Genomic DNA, 19,453 nt, shown 5'->3' on the forward strand with positions numbered 1-19,453 from the left:
GGATTTTCTAACTTGCATTTGCAAGTTTGTATCTCATACAAACTCGCATTTGTGAGGAAAAAATGACAGAATTGAGTTTTTTATCTTGCAATTTTGACTTTATAACTCAAATTTGCAAGTTCATATCACACAATTCTGAGACAAAAATAAAAATTGCGAGAAAAAAGTCAAGTGTGCAATATAAACTCGCAATTGCAAGAAAAAACTCAGAATTGCGATACAAACTCAGAGAAACAATGTCAGAATGCGTGTTTTTATCTCGCAATTGAGAAAAAAGTCAGAATAGTGAGTTTGTCATATATTTTTTTTATAATATATAATATTTTTTAAATATATAATATATATTAAAATACATACAAATATAAAAATATAAAATATACTAAAATATCAAAAAAAAAAAAAAAAAAAAAAAAAAATCAGTGGGAGAAACAGGCTTATATAATGCACATGTCTGTAAAACTAAAGTTGCATCCTAAAATAGTTTTTCACGTTTTACGCATTTTTTTTTTTTTTTTTTTTTTTTTTTTAAACGGTGTCTTAATTTGCACCAATTTTAAGTAACGGATTTCCTGTGTGAGTCACTTGATGACTAAACCTGATTGTACGAATCAGATCTGTTATTTATACTCATCCCATTTGTAGACAATGCCATGGTTTGTCTGCCATCTGGAAGTTAAAACTAACAGGAAGAGGAGCAGCCTTGACTAGGTTTCACTGCAGCTGGCTGGATAAAGGAAACAACCAATCAGAGTCGACCGCATGAAAAACATAAATGAACACAGGACAGTTTAGCAAGAATTTCATCGTCAATTCACTGTCGTGTCTCAAAGCTTGGGTTTCGATTTCCAGAAAACTGTACTATATAATTCAGTGATGTAAATTTAATGAATTGGTGCTGGTTGCCTTGCCTTACAAAAACCACAAGATCTGTTCCAAGTTAGTCTTTGATTCTGCAAGTGTTCTTGGATAAACATTCATTTTAATTTCCACTCCCCTCTGGTTTTGGATTGTTTCCCGATAAATTCAGGCGTATTTTTCCTTAAACAATTCCCGAAACCTTTCTGCCCTTGCCTCCACATGCACAACTACTTGAAAGAGACACACGCAGGATGAAGCCAAAGTCTGGAAGTAATTCCATCAGTGGGTCAAAACCTGACATTTACCCTTTCCTCTCACATGCTCCATTTCTCTCTACTCAAACTCGCTGATCCAGGTACGGCTCTTGTAGCCTTTTTGTTTATAGAAACTATGATCATGTTCCAAAGAATGATCTGAAATCAGTGGTGGGACCTTGCTGACTATTTTATTTTCATTGAAGAATTCTTATTGGTTGGTTCTTGCACACCAGGATGGTGTGATCCAATCACATTGCTTCTCTATTTAGTGTCAACTTGACATTTATACCCAGCTAAACTCCCAGTCATTTTACAGTGTAGGTAAAACTTAACCAAGCCATTGTGGCAGTCAACCACCTGACTTTGCATGAGCTTGTTGCCTTAAATTAATGTTTAATCTGTTTTGTGTCTTTCTTGAGACCTTCCTGAATGTGAATTCATGGTGTAAAACCTTCTCATTGAAGTCTGAGAGTCATTTTGTTTTAAGGTCATACCGACTACGTAACCCAGCTATGTTTTGTCTGGTTGGGGTCACGATGCACATCTGTCACAAACAAGTGCAGATGTTTTTTATAGTTGATTAAAGTTTCTATGAGAATGTTTTTAAGTTATTTTTTAAGAATCATAATATAACAAGGTGATCAATGTGTTTTTATTTTTTGAAAGGCTTTTGAAGTGCTCTAACCTTAGTAGGGGCCTTTGAAGGTTTTGAAGTGAAATATTTTTTCAACAGCAACAATGTAACTATGAAGGAGGTTCAACTTGAGCACTTTGAGTTTGGTCAGTTAGCAACCACCAAGAAGTCATTCAAAATACCCTTAGCAACCCACCCACAACGCTTTTACACAGTCCAAGCCCACTCTTTTTTTCCTTTCCAATTTAAGACAATGAAAAAATAAGTTAAAATGTGCTTTCCTGTCATTTATGAGGCTCAAGTTAATGTCAAGTCTACCAAAGTTTAGTACTGTTAGAAATGAAGTTACAGTGAGGTTTTTCGACAGAGGTCATAAAAGATACAATCGCCCAAGTCCCACTTGAGCAAGCGTGTTGGTTTTGCAATAAATCCATAATTTCAAGACTGTACAAAGATTTTTGCAATCTTTCTTTGTCTGAATGTCTGCATGTCATCTAGTCTTTTATTTCACAGGGCATTAATAAGACTGTATTTGGCCTCATGAACCACAAATAGTGTGGTTATATTGAGTAAACCGTTCATAAACCATTCTTACATATATCTTATGTTTTGTTTTACTTGTTCTGTGTTTCCTGAATGAGGCCTTTTGAGTTTATGAAAATATAAGAAATATGTATAGAAAAAAGCTTATTAGCTTATTTTCTTATCATAGCAACATTCGAAATTAATTACCAGCATTTCTAGGGGTTCAAGCGCGTAGCGTTGAAACCCTATTGTAATTGTTAGAATGGCCAAGGATCAGCAATCTCCATCTAAAACTGATCGTGCAGACCAAACCGTAAGTCGTAGAGACTTGAGACTTGAGACTTGGAGGGATGGTAGTACTCACACTACCAAAAACATCACCAAGGCTTGCCTTAATTTGCCTGACGGGGGCGCTACAGTGATCTAAAATATCATTTATAACTCCTAAACCGTCAGTCACAGGCTCAAGTGTCTTATGTCGCTGGAATCCTCAGATTTGATCATGAACCTGGCAGAATTTTCAAGTATTTTGGATTTTTTTTTTTTTTTTGAAAACTAGTCCTGGGTTTATGTAAGAACTCAATATGAGGTCACAGGGAAAAAAGTTGCAGATCTTGACCACTTGGTGGCTCTATAAGAGGTAAAAACCTTAAAAATGGCTGTATGTGCAACCATTTGTCCTATCAGCATGAAAATTGCTGTGCACGGTCATGGTCCAAAGTGCCACAAGTGTCTAAAAGGACATTTGAGTATCTCAAAAAACATGACCGCCCTTGGGCGATTAAGTTTGAGCACCTATTAGACAAGGTTAATGGAGGTCGATCGGAGCGAAACTCGGTGGGCCCCAAATGAGAAATTTGAAAGAAATCAGCCACTGGGGGGTGATATTGCATTTTTTTAAGGGTGTAAACGATTGTATGTTGCACATTTTTTCGCACATATACGTGTTATTCATATCATAGGACAGAACTTCTCATTCTGGACAACTTTGCCTCTACAACTACTGCTGTCAGTCAAATTGTTTTTTAACTAATTGAGAAAATGGAAAAAAAAACTGCTTTTGCATACTAGTTTTTTGCTCAATCTAGAAAAAAAAAAAAAAAAACACTGCAAAACAATTCTCTGGACTAATTCTCTGGACTAATAATTATCAAAAAAAGTACCCTCTGAGAAGCTATAACAGGGTCGTTGTCCTTGTTGTCTTTTTTTTGGCCAGTTTAATGCATTCTTGCAGATTAAAAGTATTAATTTATTTTAAAAAATACTTTTTTTCTTAAACAAAAATTTTGGTAGTGTGTAACATTAGTAAGTAATTAGAAAAGGGTCCTGTCCAAATTTACCCAAAATCGTATAAAGCTTCAAGGAAAACTCAAAACGTCACGAAACAAAGTGACTCAAAGTTTTAAGGAGATCGGGCCACAACTGGGGCTATAACAGTCATAAACGTTAAAAAACTATTTTCCTATGATAGATAATGCTTGCTAAATAATGTCTTTTTTCATGTGTGCTTGCATGCCTTAAAGCGCTTGAACCCCAGTAGTCGCTGCTTGCAGCTGTATTTCAGTATGTTATTTATATACTATATAATGTATTATTTTTTTTAATCTTTCTGTTTAGGTTTATTTTTAAATAAAAATAAACCCTATTGTAATTGTTAGAATGGGCATGGATCAGCGATCTCCATGTAAATCTGATCTTGCAGACCAAACCGTAAGTCGTAAAGACTTGAAACTTGGAGCGATGGTAGTACTTATACCCCCTACAGCGTGACCAAGACTCACCCCAATCGGCCTGACGGGGGCACTACAGTGATCAAAAGTATGAAATTGTTTATAACTCCTAAACAGTCAGTCACAGGCTCATATGTCTCATGTTGTTGGAATCCTTGGCTCAGATTCGATCGTGAGTCTACCAAAATTTTCGGGTATATCGAAATTTTCAAAAAATCTACTTTTGTGAACTAGTCCTACACCAAAAGGTTCGAAAGGGGCAGGGCCACTTTTAGTAAAATTCGTATGACTCCTGAACGGAATGAGATATCTCCGCCAAACTCACGGCCCCAAAAGTCTTTGAGAAATTTGAAAGAATCGGCTTAAATGATTGTACGCTGCACAGTTTTTCGCACATGCACAATATTCATATCTCATGACAGAATGATACCTATGACCTCTGCTGATACATATGACCTCTAGAACCACTGCTGTCAATCAAATTGTTTCATAAATGACTGAGATGATGTAAAAAAAACTTACTTTTGCAAACTCGTCCAAGGTTTTTCCCTCAATCTATAGGTCAATAATTATCAAAAACAAAGTTGAAATTTACCCGTTGGAAAGCTTGTCCAGATGATTCTAAACAAGCATGCAAAGTTTTAAGGAAATCGGACCACAGCTGGCGCTATAACAGTCATAAGCGTTAAAACGTATATTTCTATGGTAAATTACCTAGATTTGCCAAAAATGCTTTTTTAAATCATTGATTTAGGTGTTTACAGGCTTGCTAAATAATGTCTTTTTCATATGTGCTTACATACCTTAAAGGAGACGTCCACTTCCAGAACAACAATTTACAGATAATGTACTCACCCCCTTGTCATCCAAGATGTTCATGTCTTTCTTTCTTCAGTCGTAAAGAAATTGTTTTTTGAGGAAAACATTTCTGCATTTTTCTCCATATAATGGACTGATATGGTGCCCTGATTTTGAACTTCCGAAATGCAGTTTAAATGCAGCTTCAAATGATCCCAAATGTAGTTGTAAACGATCCCTGCTGAGGAAGAAGGGTCTTATCTAGCAAAACGATCGGTTATTTTCATAAAAATAATACAATTTAAATACTTTTTAATCTCAAACGCTCGTCTTGTCTTACTCTCCCTAAACTCTGTGTATTCTGACTCAAGACAGTTAGGGTATGTCGAAAAACTCAGATCATAAAACAGCGATATAGGGCGATTTTGAAGATGGGAGTTTTTCAACATACCCTAACTGTCATTAACCGGAAAAAATGGAGGTCGTAAAGAGCAAGACGAGCGTTTGACATTAAAAAGTATATAGATTGTATTATTTTTATGAAAATAACCAATTGTTTCGCTAGATAAGACCCTTCTTCCTCTGCTGGGATCGTTTACAATCACATTTGGGGTCGTTTGAAGCCGCATTTAGACTGCATTTTGGAAGTTCAACTTGGGGCACCATATCAGTCCATTATATGGAGAAAAATCCTGAAGTTTTCCTCAAAAAACATAATTTCTTTACAACTGCAGACAGAAAGACATGAACATGGTTACATTACATTATCTGTAAATTGTTGTTCTGAAAGTAGACTTCTTCTTTAAGAGCTTGAACCCCAGTAACTGCTGCTTGCAGCTATATTTTAGTATATTATTTATATACCACATAATTTATTAGTTTTTTTAAATCTTAACAAAAAAAAAAAAAAAAATTAGTTTTAGTAATGTTTAAACTTAAACTAAAATGAAAATGGCAACTAACCTAAAGGTAATTGTTTTTTTTTTTTCTTCATCTTATTTATTTTCTTATCTCATTTCAGCTTAATTTCAATAATTTAAATGATTTTTAATAGTTTTAGTTTTAGTTAACATTAACAGCACTGTTAATTCTAACATTTTTAACACTTGTTTACATCTCGTTAGTCGACTCCCATATTATGACATATTAATATGTTGTTTTTCCACAGACAGCACTCCCTTGAAACAGGCTCACGCTGGGTTCTGTGGTGCCGAGAGGCTGCAGCATCTTGTCCAAAACCACCAAGAGGTCAGACATGACTTCACCTCATTTACAGTTTAGTCCTGCACAGTGTGTCCTTACAAACCCAAATAATTTCTATAAAATGTACACTGAATGTGGAAATGATTTCGAAATCAGATGTTCAGAGCTTTTTAAGACATCACACATGGAGGTGGCCGACATTACATCAACGCTTCGCAATGTCACTCAATAATTGTTTTGCCCTACAACCTTGTCCTGTTTTAGGAGGCGACCTGCTGCATGGAAATTTAAAATCCTATCTGTCCAATCTATCTATTGTTTGAAGGTCCTGGTTGGGTTAAAGCCATTTACCCAAACTGGGTGCATGGGACAACCTGCCGTGCCTTTAATCAGATAACAAGCTAGCATTTTATTTTAAGCTCATATTTACACCTCACTTCCGCTTGTTTGGTGGCAGCATTGAAAAACCAGATGTGAGCTTTTCCCTAAGTTCTCCCTTGACGCCTTCTCAGTGTTGTGAAATCCTCTCCATCTTGTGACCCACGCCAGATACCAGTGTCCAGGTCAAAGCGGAAGGTCGACCAGTCCAAAACCAGCTGTCTTCTGCACCTCCATGCAGACCACCTCTTCTACAAACGCTTTGAAAGTGTTGAAGCTGTTGTGGCTCAGGTGAGCTCCCAAGATCTAGTACTCAAAAGATTCTTTCATTCAGGCTGATGATCACACATGCATATTTTTCCTGTTGACTGTGAAGTTTTTTCCCCCTTCGGTGCCCAATCTCCACGAAGTGGGATTCACAGCTTGTTCCTTTCTTGATCCCACCGGAGACTTCTGCGAAATGGTGGGGTTGTATGTAACCAATGGACCAAAGCCAAGTGCTTTACTTTGGCTGTGAGAAACAAAGCGGGTACAACTTAACCTTATGTAAAGTTTGTATGCTGAAGATAAAAGACAGGATTTCCACAAGTTAATTTCTTTTCAGATCTTTTATCTGACGAGTTCTCCAGATTGGTGTATTTTGGGGGCTGGACCGCCTGCCTTACGGCTGAGGTCACTGAGGTTTTACTTTGGGGGTAGTTCCCATTGTCTGCGTATTATTTTTGACGGTTACGCAATGTTTTTGCTTTACTCTCCACATCTGGTGATTTTTATTGTTTTAGCAAATCACTACTTGTACGAGATTCCTGAAAAGCAATGTTTATGCCAGAAGGATAACTGAAAAACGCCCATTAAATGATAATGGCTCTTTATTTTGTTTTATTTTTTATTTAGCTGGTTTCTGAGCTGGACAAAACGGTTAGAAAGTAAATAATTTTGATTCTCATATTTGTGCCCAATAAAAATGATCAATACTTACTTAATAATAATACTTATATAATACTTAATACTTGCTACTTAAAAAATACTACCTTTCAAAAGTTTGGTATTCTTAAGATTTTTTTGTTTTGTTTTGTTTAGGTTTTTAAAAGAAGTCGAAAAATAAAGTAAAAACAGTAATATTGCAAAACATTATTACAACTTTTAACTTCTTTTCCATTTTCTTTTTTTAATGCAATCTTCAGTGTCACATGATCCTTCAGAAATCATTCTAATGTGCTGATTTTAATTTTAAGAAATATTTTATTATTGTTGTTGATATTGAAAACGGTTGTGCTGTTTAATATTTTTCAAAAAAAAAAATTTCAGGATTTTTTTGATGAATGGAAAGTTCAAAAGAACATCATTTTTTAAAATATAAATATTTTGTACAATTTCAAATGTCCTTACTGTGTTTGTGGCCAATTTAATGCATACTTGCAGATTAAAAGTATTCATTTATTTGAGAAATACTGTTTTCTAAAAAAAAAAAAAAAAATGTAGTGTGTGTAAATATAATTAAATCACAATATAAATACCAATGAACATATATAGTAATATATTTAATGTATTAATAATAAATGAGTCTTCAAATAATATATAATATTTAATACATTAATGAAACAATTATATTACTAAACATTAATACTTAATTAATAAACAAGACTTTTTTAAAAAAAAAAAACAGTAAAAGATGTTTTTTTTTTTTTTTTTGTAAAATAAAATCAAATTTACCAGCTTAATAAAATTCTATTTCTTTTTCTCTTAAATATTAAATATAATAACCGAATATACATAAACTATGGAGCCTGTTTCCGCCACAAATAAAAAAAAAAAAAAAATAAAAAAGGTAGCTGCGACTTTTTGTCTCACACAATTCCGACTTTTTTCTCGGAATTGCAAGTTCACATACTTTTTTTATACTCAGAATATAGTGAGATATAAACTCACAGTTGTGAGTTATGAAGTCAGAATTGCGAGATATAAAGTTACATCGTAATTCTGAAATTTTTTTTCTCATTTGGGGGATATAAACTCTCAATTCTGACTTTTCCCAGAATTGCTATATAAACTCCCAAATTTTGACTTGTTTCTCGCAGTTGCGAGATACTCGCAATTATACTTTTTTTCTCAGAATTTTGAGACATAAACTCACAATTCTGAGTTATAAAGTCAGAATTTCTCCAAATTGTTAGTTTGTATCTCACAATTCTGACTTTTCTCTCGCAATTCTGCGATTCGCAATCTGCGCAATTCAACTTTTTTTTCTCAGAATTGCGAGACATAAACTCACAATTCTGACTGTTTTATTTCAGAATTGCAATGTAAATGTGTATATATATGTGTCAGAATTGAGGTTTATATCTCGCAATTGCGAGAAAAGTCAGAATTGCAAAATTATATTATACTCGCAATTTTTTTTTTTTTTTTTTTAAAGAATTGTAAAATATAAACTCGCAATTTGGATTATAAAGTCAGAATTTGTCCGAATTATTAGTTTGTATCTAGCAATTCAGAATTTTTTCTCGCATTTGGTGGATGTAAACTCACAATTCAACTTTTTTTCTCAGATTTGCGAGACATAAACTCAATTCTGACTGTTTTTCTCAGAATTGTTATATGTATAATAAATAAATAAATAAATAAATAAAATAAGAATTACAATACTGAGATATAAACTTTTTTTTTTCTCAGAATTGTGAGATTTAAACTTGCAAGTTTAAACTTCTGAGTTGTAAAGTCAGAATTTCTCAGAACTGTTAGTTTGTATCTCACAGTTGCCTTTTTTTTCTCGCAATTGGGGGAATAAAAAAAGGCCAGAATAGCGAGATTAAAAAGTTGCAAAGTTGCCTTTTGTATTTTTTGTAAAGTGGCAGAAACGTGCTACCATAATAAACTGAACAAACATAAATAAAAAAAAATAATAAATAAACCCAAAAAACATTTTGGTGTCAATAATAATGCATATTAATGTAAATATTAAATTACAATAAAATAATCATAATATACGTTCATATACACTGCAATATCTTGAGTTGTGGTTATTTTTAAGTATGTATGTATGTACTCGTATGTTCATTTTTTATAGCAGAATCGGACGTGCTTGTGTAATTGGGTGTAGGTACTCGGGCTGTGTGCCATGCCACAGTGTTATTTCACATTACCATATTCACCCAGTGCTGTGTGCCAATATGTTGGTCTTGGCCGGCTCATTGTAAGGAACAGAGGCCAGACTGTCACTCATACTCTTCACCAGACACTTTTACCCCAGAGTGCTTTCATTCCCTCAGAGGCGAAATGTGCCTCAATCCACTGACAGGGACAGGGGCAAGAGACTCTCTGGAGGATTCACTGTTGCAACTGAAACTCTGAGGAACAGTGTCTCAATTGATCAAATAATATGATAAGATTACTGTGGTAAAATTAATCTGTCTGTCCGTCCTCCTGTCTGTCAGTTTGTCACTCAAGAGGAGATGAAAAATTAGTTAATAATAAAATAAATGCACCAATATATTTTGCAGGTTGCCTCCTACATGAAAGCAGTGAACGACATTTACGGCAAAGCTGACTTTGACGGCATAGACCTGGTCAACTTCAAAGTCAAATTCCTCACCGTAAGGTCCTTGTTTTGGTCCGTGTTTAAACAAAATAATTACAGCTGTATTATATATATTTTGACACTTTTTTTCTTTTTTTTTTTGTTGTTTATTGCTTCTAACTTTAGATAATTGGATAATAATTATTTACCCATTTGTTATTTAATGTAATTTAATGCCTTTTAAATAAAATAATTCATTTATTTTTCTGTTAATTGTAAGTATTTGTCTTTTAATTGCACATTTATTTATTTTATTGTATAGATTAATTAAGTTATTTGTTTGTTTATTTATTTATTGCTGCCTAAATTTAGATCTTCTCAAAATATTTATTTATTTGTATTTATTTTATTTATTTGATTAATTTCATGTTTATTTTCCTTTTTTTATTGCCTCTTAACTTTGTTTATTGACCCTTTGTTTTTTGTTTTTATATTATTTGTTTCTTTGTCTCTTGATCTGAGCTATTTTTATAATATTTATTTAGTTTCCTGGTATTAATACATTTTTTTTTGTATTTATTTAGTGCATCTTAACTTCAGATAACTTAAAGATAAAAATATTTATTTTCTTGTTTTAAGTATTTATTTATTTAGTTGCTTTTGTTTATAGTTTTTATATTGTTTATTTATTTTCCCTTGATTTGAACTAATTTCATAATTCTTTTTTTTTTTATTTTATTTTATTTATTTTTTTTGCCACTTGATTTTTATAACTAATTTCATAATATTTATTTACTTTTCTGGTATTTTTTTGTATTTATTTATTATTTTCATTTTAATTTCAGATAACGTAAAAAAAAAAAATATTTATTTAAAAGTATTTACTTACTTTTTGCCTCTAAACTTTTATTGACCCTTTGTTTTTTTTAGTGTTTTATATTGTTTTTCTTTTTTTGCCTCTTGATTTTAAATAATTTCTTAATATTTATTAAGTTTCCTGGTATTTATTTGTGTATTTATTTATTTATTGCCTCTTAACTTCAGATAACCTAAAAATATTTATTTTCTTAAGTATTTATTTATTTATTTATTTTTGCCTCTAAACTTTATTTACCCTTTGTTCTTTTTGTTTTGTTTTATTTTAGTTTATTTTATTTATTTAATTGATATTTATTTGGCTCTTGATTTTTACTAATTTCATAATATTAATTTTGATTCCTGGTATTATTTTTTAATCTATTTATTCCCTTTTAACTTCAGATAACATTTTATATATATATATATATATATATATAATATTATATTATTAACTATTAACTAATTTCATAATATTTTAGTTTCCTGTTTTTTTTTATAATATTAATTGCCTCACCAATTCCTCACCATAAAATCCTTATTATTCATCGATGTTAAAGATTTAAATGACATAAAACAGGTTGCAAATTATTTCAGGTGATCACCAAGGAAGATCCCAGCAGTCCTTTGAGCAAGAATTACATTGGGCCCGAGAAGCTGTTGAGTCTGTTTTCCGAGATGAACTGGAACGACTACTGCCTGTCTTACCTCCTGACCAACAGAGACTTCAGCGGGGTTCTTGGCCTGGCCTGGGAAGGAAAACCAGGTAATATTTCAGCCCATCCGCTCTAGACGGATCGTAACACAAGCCGCCTCTGTGACGCCCAAAACAAATGTCACATGGTGGAATATTATTATACTCAATGGTGGTCGACCGGGCTTATGCATCGTTTAGGCCTTCGGTATGTGACCTCTGTCCACAGTTGTGCTTGACGCGACATGATATTGGAGCAAAGCTATCTGATAACATCACTCAAAGCCTAGACACCCTATTGAAAAATTGTAGCGTGAATGGTGGGGGTCTGGGTGTGGAGTGGTGGTCTTTGGGAAGTACTTCTAGGAAAGAATGTGCTCTCATGTACAATTCAGAGAAACAGTTGCATGTGCTGTGAGAGTTTTATGAGATACGAGTGGACAAGTTTGCTAATGAGAAACTGCAAAACTTACAGTGACTCTAATCGTATGAGTTAACCAGAATACGGTGTTATGCAAGGACGTTTAAGGTTTTTATTTTCCCACCATATTTTAAATTATTTATTCCCAATTTCTATTTAAATGAGTCAATTGTATTTTAGTAATATAAAAGCATATATAGCTTGTTTAAATCATTTTTTGACGGTACTATTAAATGTTGTATACATTTTTTTTTTTTCAGATTGATTTTAGTATTAAAAATCGTGACGTTTAAATAATTGAACATCAGTTTATTAAATGTTAACAAAAATACATTTTTACGGCACTATAAAATCAGTTTTATTTTTTCCCATATTCTTTTTTTACTTGTTTATTTATTTTTTAGATTTAATTTTTCTACATTCTGTTTAAATTGTGAAATAGTGTTTTAACAATATAGAAGCATATCTAATTAATTTAATTCATAAAATTTAAATAATTAAAACATCAGTTTATTAAAGGTTAGCAAACAAAAATACATTTTTACAGCACTAATTGTTTTTTTTTATCATATTTTAGTAATATAAAAGAATATCTGATTCATTGAAATCATGAAATTTAAATAATTAAATATCCCCCATATTCCATTTTATTTTTTCCAAAATAATTTTTTTTTAGATTTAATTTTTCAAGATTGTTTAAATGGTTAATTTGTACTTTAGTAATATAAAAGCATATCTAATTAATTGATATCATGAGATTTGAATAATTAAACATCAGTTTATTAAATGGTAACAAAAATAAATTTTTACATCACTATAAAATCTGTTTAATTTTTTTCCACCAAATTTCTTATTTTTTTCAAAATTGTTTAAATGTTTAATTTGTATTTTAGGAATATAAAAGCATATCTAATTAACTGAAATCATAAGATTTAAATAATTAAACATCAGTTTATTAAATGTTAACAAAAATAGATTTTTACGTCACTATAAAATCTGTTTAATTTTTTCCCCCCAATTGTTTTTCCCAAAATGTAATTTTTTTTTTTTTTTTTCAAAATGGTTTAAATGTTTAATTTGTATTTTAGGAATATAAAAGCATATCTAATTAATTTAAATCATGAAATATAAAAAATTAAACATCAGTTTATTAAATGTTAACAAAAATAGATTTTTATGTCACTATAAAATCTGTTTAATTTGTTCACCCCCCCCCCCCATTTTTTTTTTTTTCAAATTCTTTTTTTTTTCCAAAATTGTTTAAATGTTTCAATTATATTGTAGTAATATAAAAGCATATCTAATTAATTAAAATTCTATATATATCTCAGTATAATTCCACTGTTTTTTGTTTCGTTTTGTTTTTTTTAACCAAAGCAATCAACGTGTTGTTTGTACATTGTTTCTACTACCGCCGCTAATTTGACCTCGTAATTAACATTCCTCTTCACAACACAATGAATGCTGCATTCCGCATTAGCAACTTCCTCTACATGACAGGACATGACCTTAGCTGTCGTTCCCTTTTAATCTGGACATCTGCAACAATGTCATGAATGAGATGACATCTGTCTTTATTGATCAATTCATTCCCCTACCTGTCTGAAAAGACCAGCTAAAACCATCTTAGACCAGCATAGGACTAACATAGTCATGCAGTTATCAGAATAGTCTAGTGTGAGGGACACAAGGACAACTTACAGTTACAACTTGGCATAAGTAGGCATTCAACTACAGTCCCAACTTAAGAAAGAAGACCTCTCTCATCTAGCAAAACATTCCTTGCATTTTTACTCCTAATGGCTCTCAGATCTGTCAGTTTTCACTAGGTAGTGCTTTGTAAATGTACACTGGCCTCAATCCGGTTACAGTATCTGAATGTCACTGGGATCTCACATGGCCAGCAAACTGAGCAGTCATTGTTTCATTTATTATTGTTGCGACTGGAGGTGCAGGCCACCAGCTGAGATCCTAGAAAGTTGCCATGGGATTGACCGCAGCGCCCGCTGTGATTGGCTGAGAGTGGGGGTGTGAGTCCACAGCAGTGGTGACATGTGACCAGAAAGCTATGCATGTTAGACCTCTGCCCCCACCACAAAAACTGAGATAACCGCATTCCTTTTTCCGGATTTGCCTCCATGGCGAAACCCTCACGTGAGAAGATTTCATTAGACACGCATGCGTTCCTTCACGCACATTAGCATTTAACCACCATGCAAATCCAGTATCAAGTTGCGTTCAGTTCCATACGGGGCCTTTTGTGTACAGTAATTCAGGCCTTTTTTGGACAAACATAAAAGCAGCAATGACTTTGATGTGACTTTTTAGTGCTTTGGCACTCAAGAAACTTGATGGATGCTAACACTATCATCTTACAGTTTGGCCCTGGAAAGTTTAACCAAGACATCTGCAAGGTCTACAACAGCCTAAAGTCTTGGCCTTGTGTTGACTTGTTGTCACTCATTTATTCCACGGCGGAGTGGGCTGAAGGGGTTGTGGGGGCTTTCTGTCAATCATACTTACTCAAAGACACACTACCCTGCTTTAGCAGCTTGGGGTGTTGTAGAAAGGTCAGTTTTTGGTAGGTGGGTGGTGGATGTAGTTTTTTAAAAGGTTAGTTCACTGCAGAATGAAAATTCTGTCATTAATTACTCGCCCTCATGTCGTCCCAAACCTGTTAGTCCTTCATTCGTCTTTGGAGAACAAATTACGATATTTTTGATGAAATCTGAGGGCTTTCTGACCCTGCATAGACAGCAGTGTAATTACCACTTTAAAGGTGGTAATTATTATTATTGTTTAATAAAGTTTTATATTTTTATATGCCAAAACCCATAAATGAGTTAGGATTTGTGCACTTACTCTTCTATTACACTGAACTAAATGAATTGTCGAAAGTTTGATGGTGACGTTGATGTCATGTGACTGTGGTGTAGTTGGTGTATATCCTACATTTAGCTTATTACTTTGGGGGAATTGTATTTAGATTTCAAAATTTGTGAAGATTAGTCATGATGAACAAAACACGCAATGGTGATGTCACAAACCTGGTCGGTGTTCCATTGTCTACTCACCACCAGATGTCACTCTCGCTCCACCCACTCACTCTGACTGTCACTTTGCATCTTAGACTGCATCTCCCATCCTCCACCGCTCTGATTGCGTCAGCCCCCGTGACCAATCAGGCATCCTATAAAACCCCGGTCCTCCTCAGTTGCACTTCCTGGTTTGTTGTTGTATTGTATCGTGTTATTATTCCTGTTCTCCTAGTGTGTTCCAAGTTCCTGGTTTTTTTTGATCTCCTGCCTGGTTTTCTCGTCTACGTCTGTCTAGCCGCCTGCCCTGTGATTTATCGCTCGTTATTATCGGACTATTCTCTTGGATCGCCTGTTACATTCCTGTCTGCTCCTGTCACGACCCTGCCTGTATGACCATGTCTCTGTCTAGTCCTTCTAATAAAAGCTCGCTTATGGATCCGCTCGCCTCTCGTCAATCACTCCTTGTAACAGAACAAACCAGCACAACAGGATCCAGCAGCTTTTCCCTCGGTCATTCCGGTATGGACTTTGGACTATTGTGTGTGGGCGCGTCGCTTACTGTGGGGGTCGCGGAGGAGGAAAGCGACAACGCGGTAATGGCGGCCGCGCACCCGCTCATATAATGACGGCCGCGCCGGAGCGCGACGCCACAGATCCGCTGGCCGCTTGGCTCACTCGGGAAATGCGGCCACGCTGGAGCGCGCCCGAGCCATGACGACGGCAATGGATCGTATTGCTCAAATGGCGGCGAACGTAATGGATAGCATCGCTCTAATGGCGGCGACAGCTGTGCCCGTTCACAAAATGGCGGCCGCGTCGGAGCGCGTCCACACAATGGCGGCAACGGCGGAGCCCGTTCACAAGATGGCGGCGATCACAGAGCTCCGTCACGTCACAGCTGCCATACAAGAGCCGTTTAAAGGTACAGTTACATTCCCTGAGTCAAGTCAAGTTGCAACTGTGTTTCCTGAGTCAAGCCATGTTGTTCCTGAGTCAAGCCATGTCGTTCCTGAGTCAAGCCATGTCGTTCCTGAGTCAAGCCATGTCGTTCCTGAGTCAAGCCATGTCGTTCCTGAGTCAAGCCATGTCGTTCCTGAGTCAAGCCATGTCGTTCCTGAGTCAAGCCATGTCGTTCCTGAGTCAAGCCATGTCGTTCCTGTGTCAAACCAAGCTGGAGCTGTGTCAAACCAAGCTGGAGCTGTGTTTCCTGTCTCAAGCCAAGTTGCAGAGCCACCGCACAAGATGGCCGCCACGCCAGAGCCACCGCCCAAGATGGCCGCCACGCCAGAGCCACCGCACAAGATGGCCGCCTCGCCAGAGCCACCGCACAAGATGGCCGCCACGTCAGAGCCGGCTAAAGCCCCGTCAGCCAAGCCACAGCCTGCTCAGGCCGTCTCAGTCAAGCCACAGCCTGGTCACGTCATGTTTTCTGCTCCTGAGTCGGCACCCATCATGGCCGGTCTTCCCGAAGCGGTTTCAGACTCAAGTCACGCCCCGTCTGGTCCCAAGTCTGCTCCAGAGATCACGTCTGACCTCAAGTCTGCTCCAGAGGTCTCGTCCGGTCTCAAGTCTGCGCCAGAGGTCCCGCCTGATCTCAAGCCTGATCCTGAGCTCCTGTCTGATCTCAAGCCTGCTCCAGAGCTCCCGTCTGACCAGGAGACAGACCCAGAGGCCTCACCAGTCGGAGAAGCCGTGCCAATGCCTCCTGAGGTGTCAGCTTCGGCTGTGGATCCTCCCATGGAGGCGGCGTCCCTCTACAGACTCTCTGCTTCTCCCCATACTCTTTCTACCTCCTCTATCTCTGCTTTCCCCAGGTCCCAGACCGTAACGCGGGTTCCTGTTCCGCCCCGGAGGGCTGCTGCGCCTCCGGCTCCGCCCCGAAGGGCCGCTGCGCCTCCTGTTCCACCCCGGAGGGCTGCTCCGCCCCCTTCCCCTATTCTGTCTACCTCCTCTGTCCCTGCTCTCCCCAGGTCCCAGACCATGACGCCGGTTCCTGTTCCGCCCCGGAGGGCTGCGGCGCCTCCTGTTCCGCCCTGGAGGGTCGTTCCGCCTCGGAGGGCTTCTGCGCCTCCTGTTCTACCCTGGAGGGCGCCCGCGCCTCACGCTCTGCCTCCGGCTCCGCCCTGGAGGGCTCCTGCTCTGCTTCCGGCTCCACCCTGGAGGGTACCTGCTCTGTCGGTCCTGCCTCAATCTCTGGGCTTCCCTCATGGACCTGGTCCTCCAGCCCTCGCCCTGTCTCCCTCCCATCCCACCGCTTCCCTGGACTGTTGTTTCTTTCGAGCGTCTGGAAGCCGCTCCTTGGGGGGGGCTATGTCACAAACCTGGTCGGTGTTCCATTGTCTACTCACCACCAGATGTCACTCTCGCTCCACCCACTCACTCTGACTGTCACTTTGCATCTTAGACTGCATCTCCCATCCTCCACCGCTCTGATTGCGTCAGCCCCCGTGACCAATCAGGCATCCTATAAAACCCCGGTCCTCCTCAGTTGCACTTCCTGGTTTGTTGTTGTATTGTATCGTGTTATTATTCCTGTTCTCCTAGTGTGTTCCAAGTTCCTGGTTTTTTGATCTCCTGCCTGGTTTTCTCGTCTACGTCTGTCTAGCCGCCTGCCCTGTGATTTATCGCTCGTTATTATCGGACTATTCTCTTGGATCGCCTGTTACATTCCTGTCTGCTCCTGTCACGACCCTGCCTGTATGACCATGTCTCTGTCTAGTCCTTCTAATAAAAGCTCGCTTATGGATCCGCTCGCCTCTCGTCAATCACTCCTTGTAACAGGTGAGGTCACAACGCGCAACACTGCAAAATTTCTATTGCTGCCTTCGACTAAAGATTTTTCTGGTCCAGTAGTAGTCATTCATTTTAAGCATTAGTCGATTACTAGCCGTACATTTATTAATAAACCATAGTCTTTAATTGCCTACATAGCCTAATAAGCGCTCAAGTGCACGCAAAAAAAGCTTGCCACAGTGCACCAGCAGATATAATAATAATGAATGTGTCAGGGAAACACAGCAAGGAGACTGCATTAACATTTTAATTTAATGCTAAACTAGTGCTTTGTTTTCGGCTTAAGAGATGTAGACGTGACACTGACTCGTCATCTCTGCAGTAGTGATGCACCTGTATGTATGTTTCATACAAATTACATAATTTGAGAATATTTCACTCTATAAATGTATTTTTCACGTCTTTACAGAGATTCAAAGATTCACGCTCAAGTTCACAGAGCCCGAGATGGCAGAAAGCACATCCTGTTTGCTTTCGTTATTTTACAAAAGCACAACGTTTCGTTGTTATTGTGAGTACACACAAATAAACGTAGCGTCTTTACAGGTTCGAAAGATGTTTTACTCTTATCTGTATGACCAAAAATGACGGAGTATTTTAAGAGCAAGTGACCGCACCGGCACTATTGAGCTTCCAAACTCTGCACAGATACTTGAATAGCGCACATTTTCTAGGTTAATATTAGATTGTGTGAACATGTAAATTTGCTAACGTCACTAAATACATCTTTCAGATGAAAAGCCATATTTGAGGTGGATGAATGATAGGTGAGCACTTGGATGTCCTGCTCGATGTACTATATTACCACATAGACCAGCCGTTAACGATCTGTCCGTCACAAACTGACTGACTTCACCACTTCCTGTGGAATTTTTTTTTCTGTAACTGAGCGACTAATAAAATTTTGGTCGACCAAGCCTCTTTTCGTCAACTGACAGTTAGACAGCTATTAGTGGGCAGCCCTAGAAATTTCTTGGGTGAAGTAAATCCATTGTCAGTAGTGTAGCAATGCATGATTGTTTACTTAGAGGTCATTTCCAAACCAAGCAGCTTTAAATTGGTAAACATGGCAAATGTGAGCGTTAACGGTTTAACTAATTTGAATTCAGGGTTTTTTTGCCACCTGTGTCCCTAAAGGATTCCTGTTGACATTCCTGCAGAATTACGCCAAGCAAAGCTAAATGTGACAAACCTTGAGAATCATCAACTTTTGCTTATTTTCTCCAGTAATCCAAAAGCCAACGTAAAAATAATTTAGGGGACCAGAGTACCAGGGTGATGCAAACTTCTGGTTTGGCCTACATAAATGTAATCACCTATGCACTCCAGTGGCCTGGCACAACAAATCAGTATGGGAACTTTAGTCTAAAAATATTCCTGGGTTTTAAGTCCTGTTTACTTTTCCCATTTCTTAAATACTTCCTTAATCTTCACTATTGTGCTTGGTTTGGACTTTTTACTAATTGTTTTGACCTCTCAAATGACTGTATTGTGGATCATATCAACAGCCTCATGCCCTAAAAAACCTTGTGACAAAAATGGCTCCATGCGAGCCTAGTGGAAAAAGAGCCTGATATAGCAACTGTGAAAGGCAACAACGTCCCTGAGGCACTTCGCATGTTGTGGAAAGAGCTCAACGTTCTGTAAAGATGCCTCTGACCTAGAGTACATTGGAGTAAACAGTTCACCTTCATTTCATTTGGCTCTTTTCCTAGTCAGTTGGAATGAGTAAGCTCTGCCATGCAATGCATT

The 19,453-nt window shown here is 36.9% G+C and overlaps 1 protein-coding gene across 1 annotated transcript in view; it reads left to right on the forward strand.

Moving 5' to 3' along the window:
• Positions 1 to 19,453, forward strand: part of si:ch1073-396h14.1 (disintegrin and metalloproteinase domain-containing protein 10) — a 28,993-nt gene that overhangs the window by 4,699 nt on the left and 4,841 nt on the right. Inside the window, exons 5-8 of the mRNA XM_051094933.1 lie at positions 5,971 to 6,050; positions 6,555 to 6,674; positions 9,884 to 9,976; positions 11,353 to 11,521. Of these exons, the coding sequence (XP_050950890.1) occupies positions 5,971 to 6,050; positions 6,555 to 6,674; positions 9,884 to 9,976; positions 11,353 to 11,521 (462 nt within the window). The remainder of the gene's footprint in view (positions 1 to 5,970; positions 6,051 to 6,554; positions 6,675 to 9,883; positions 9,977 to 11,352; positions 11,522 to 19,453) is intronic.

This window comes from Labeo rohita, chromosome 22, assembly GCF_022985175.1.
Source record: "Labeo rohita strain BAU-BD-2019 chromosome 22, IGBB_LRoh.1.0, whole genome shotgun sequence".
Lineage (NCBI taxonomy): Eukaryota > Metazoa > Chordata > Actinopteri > Cypriniformes > Cyprinidae > Labeo > Labeo rohita.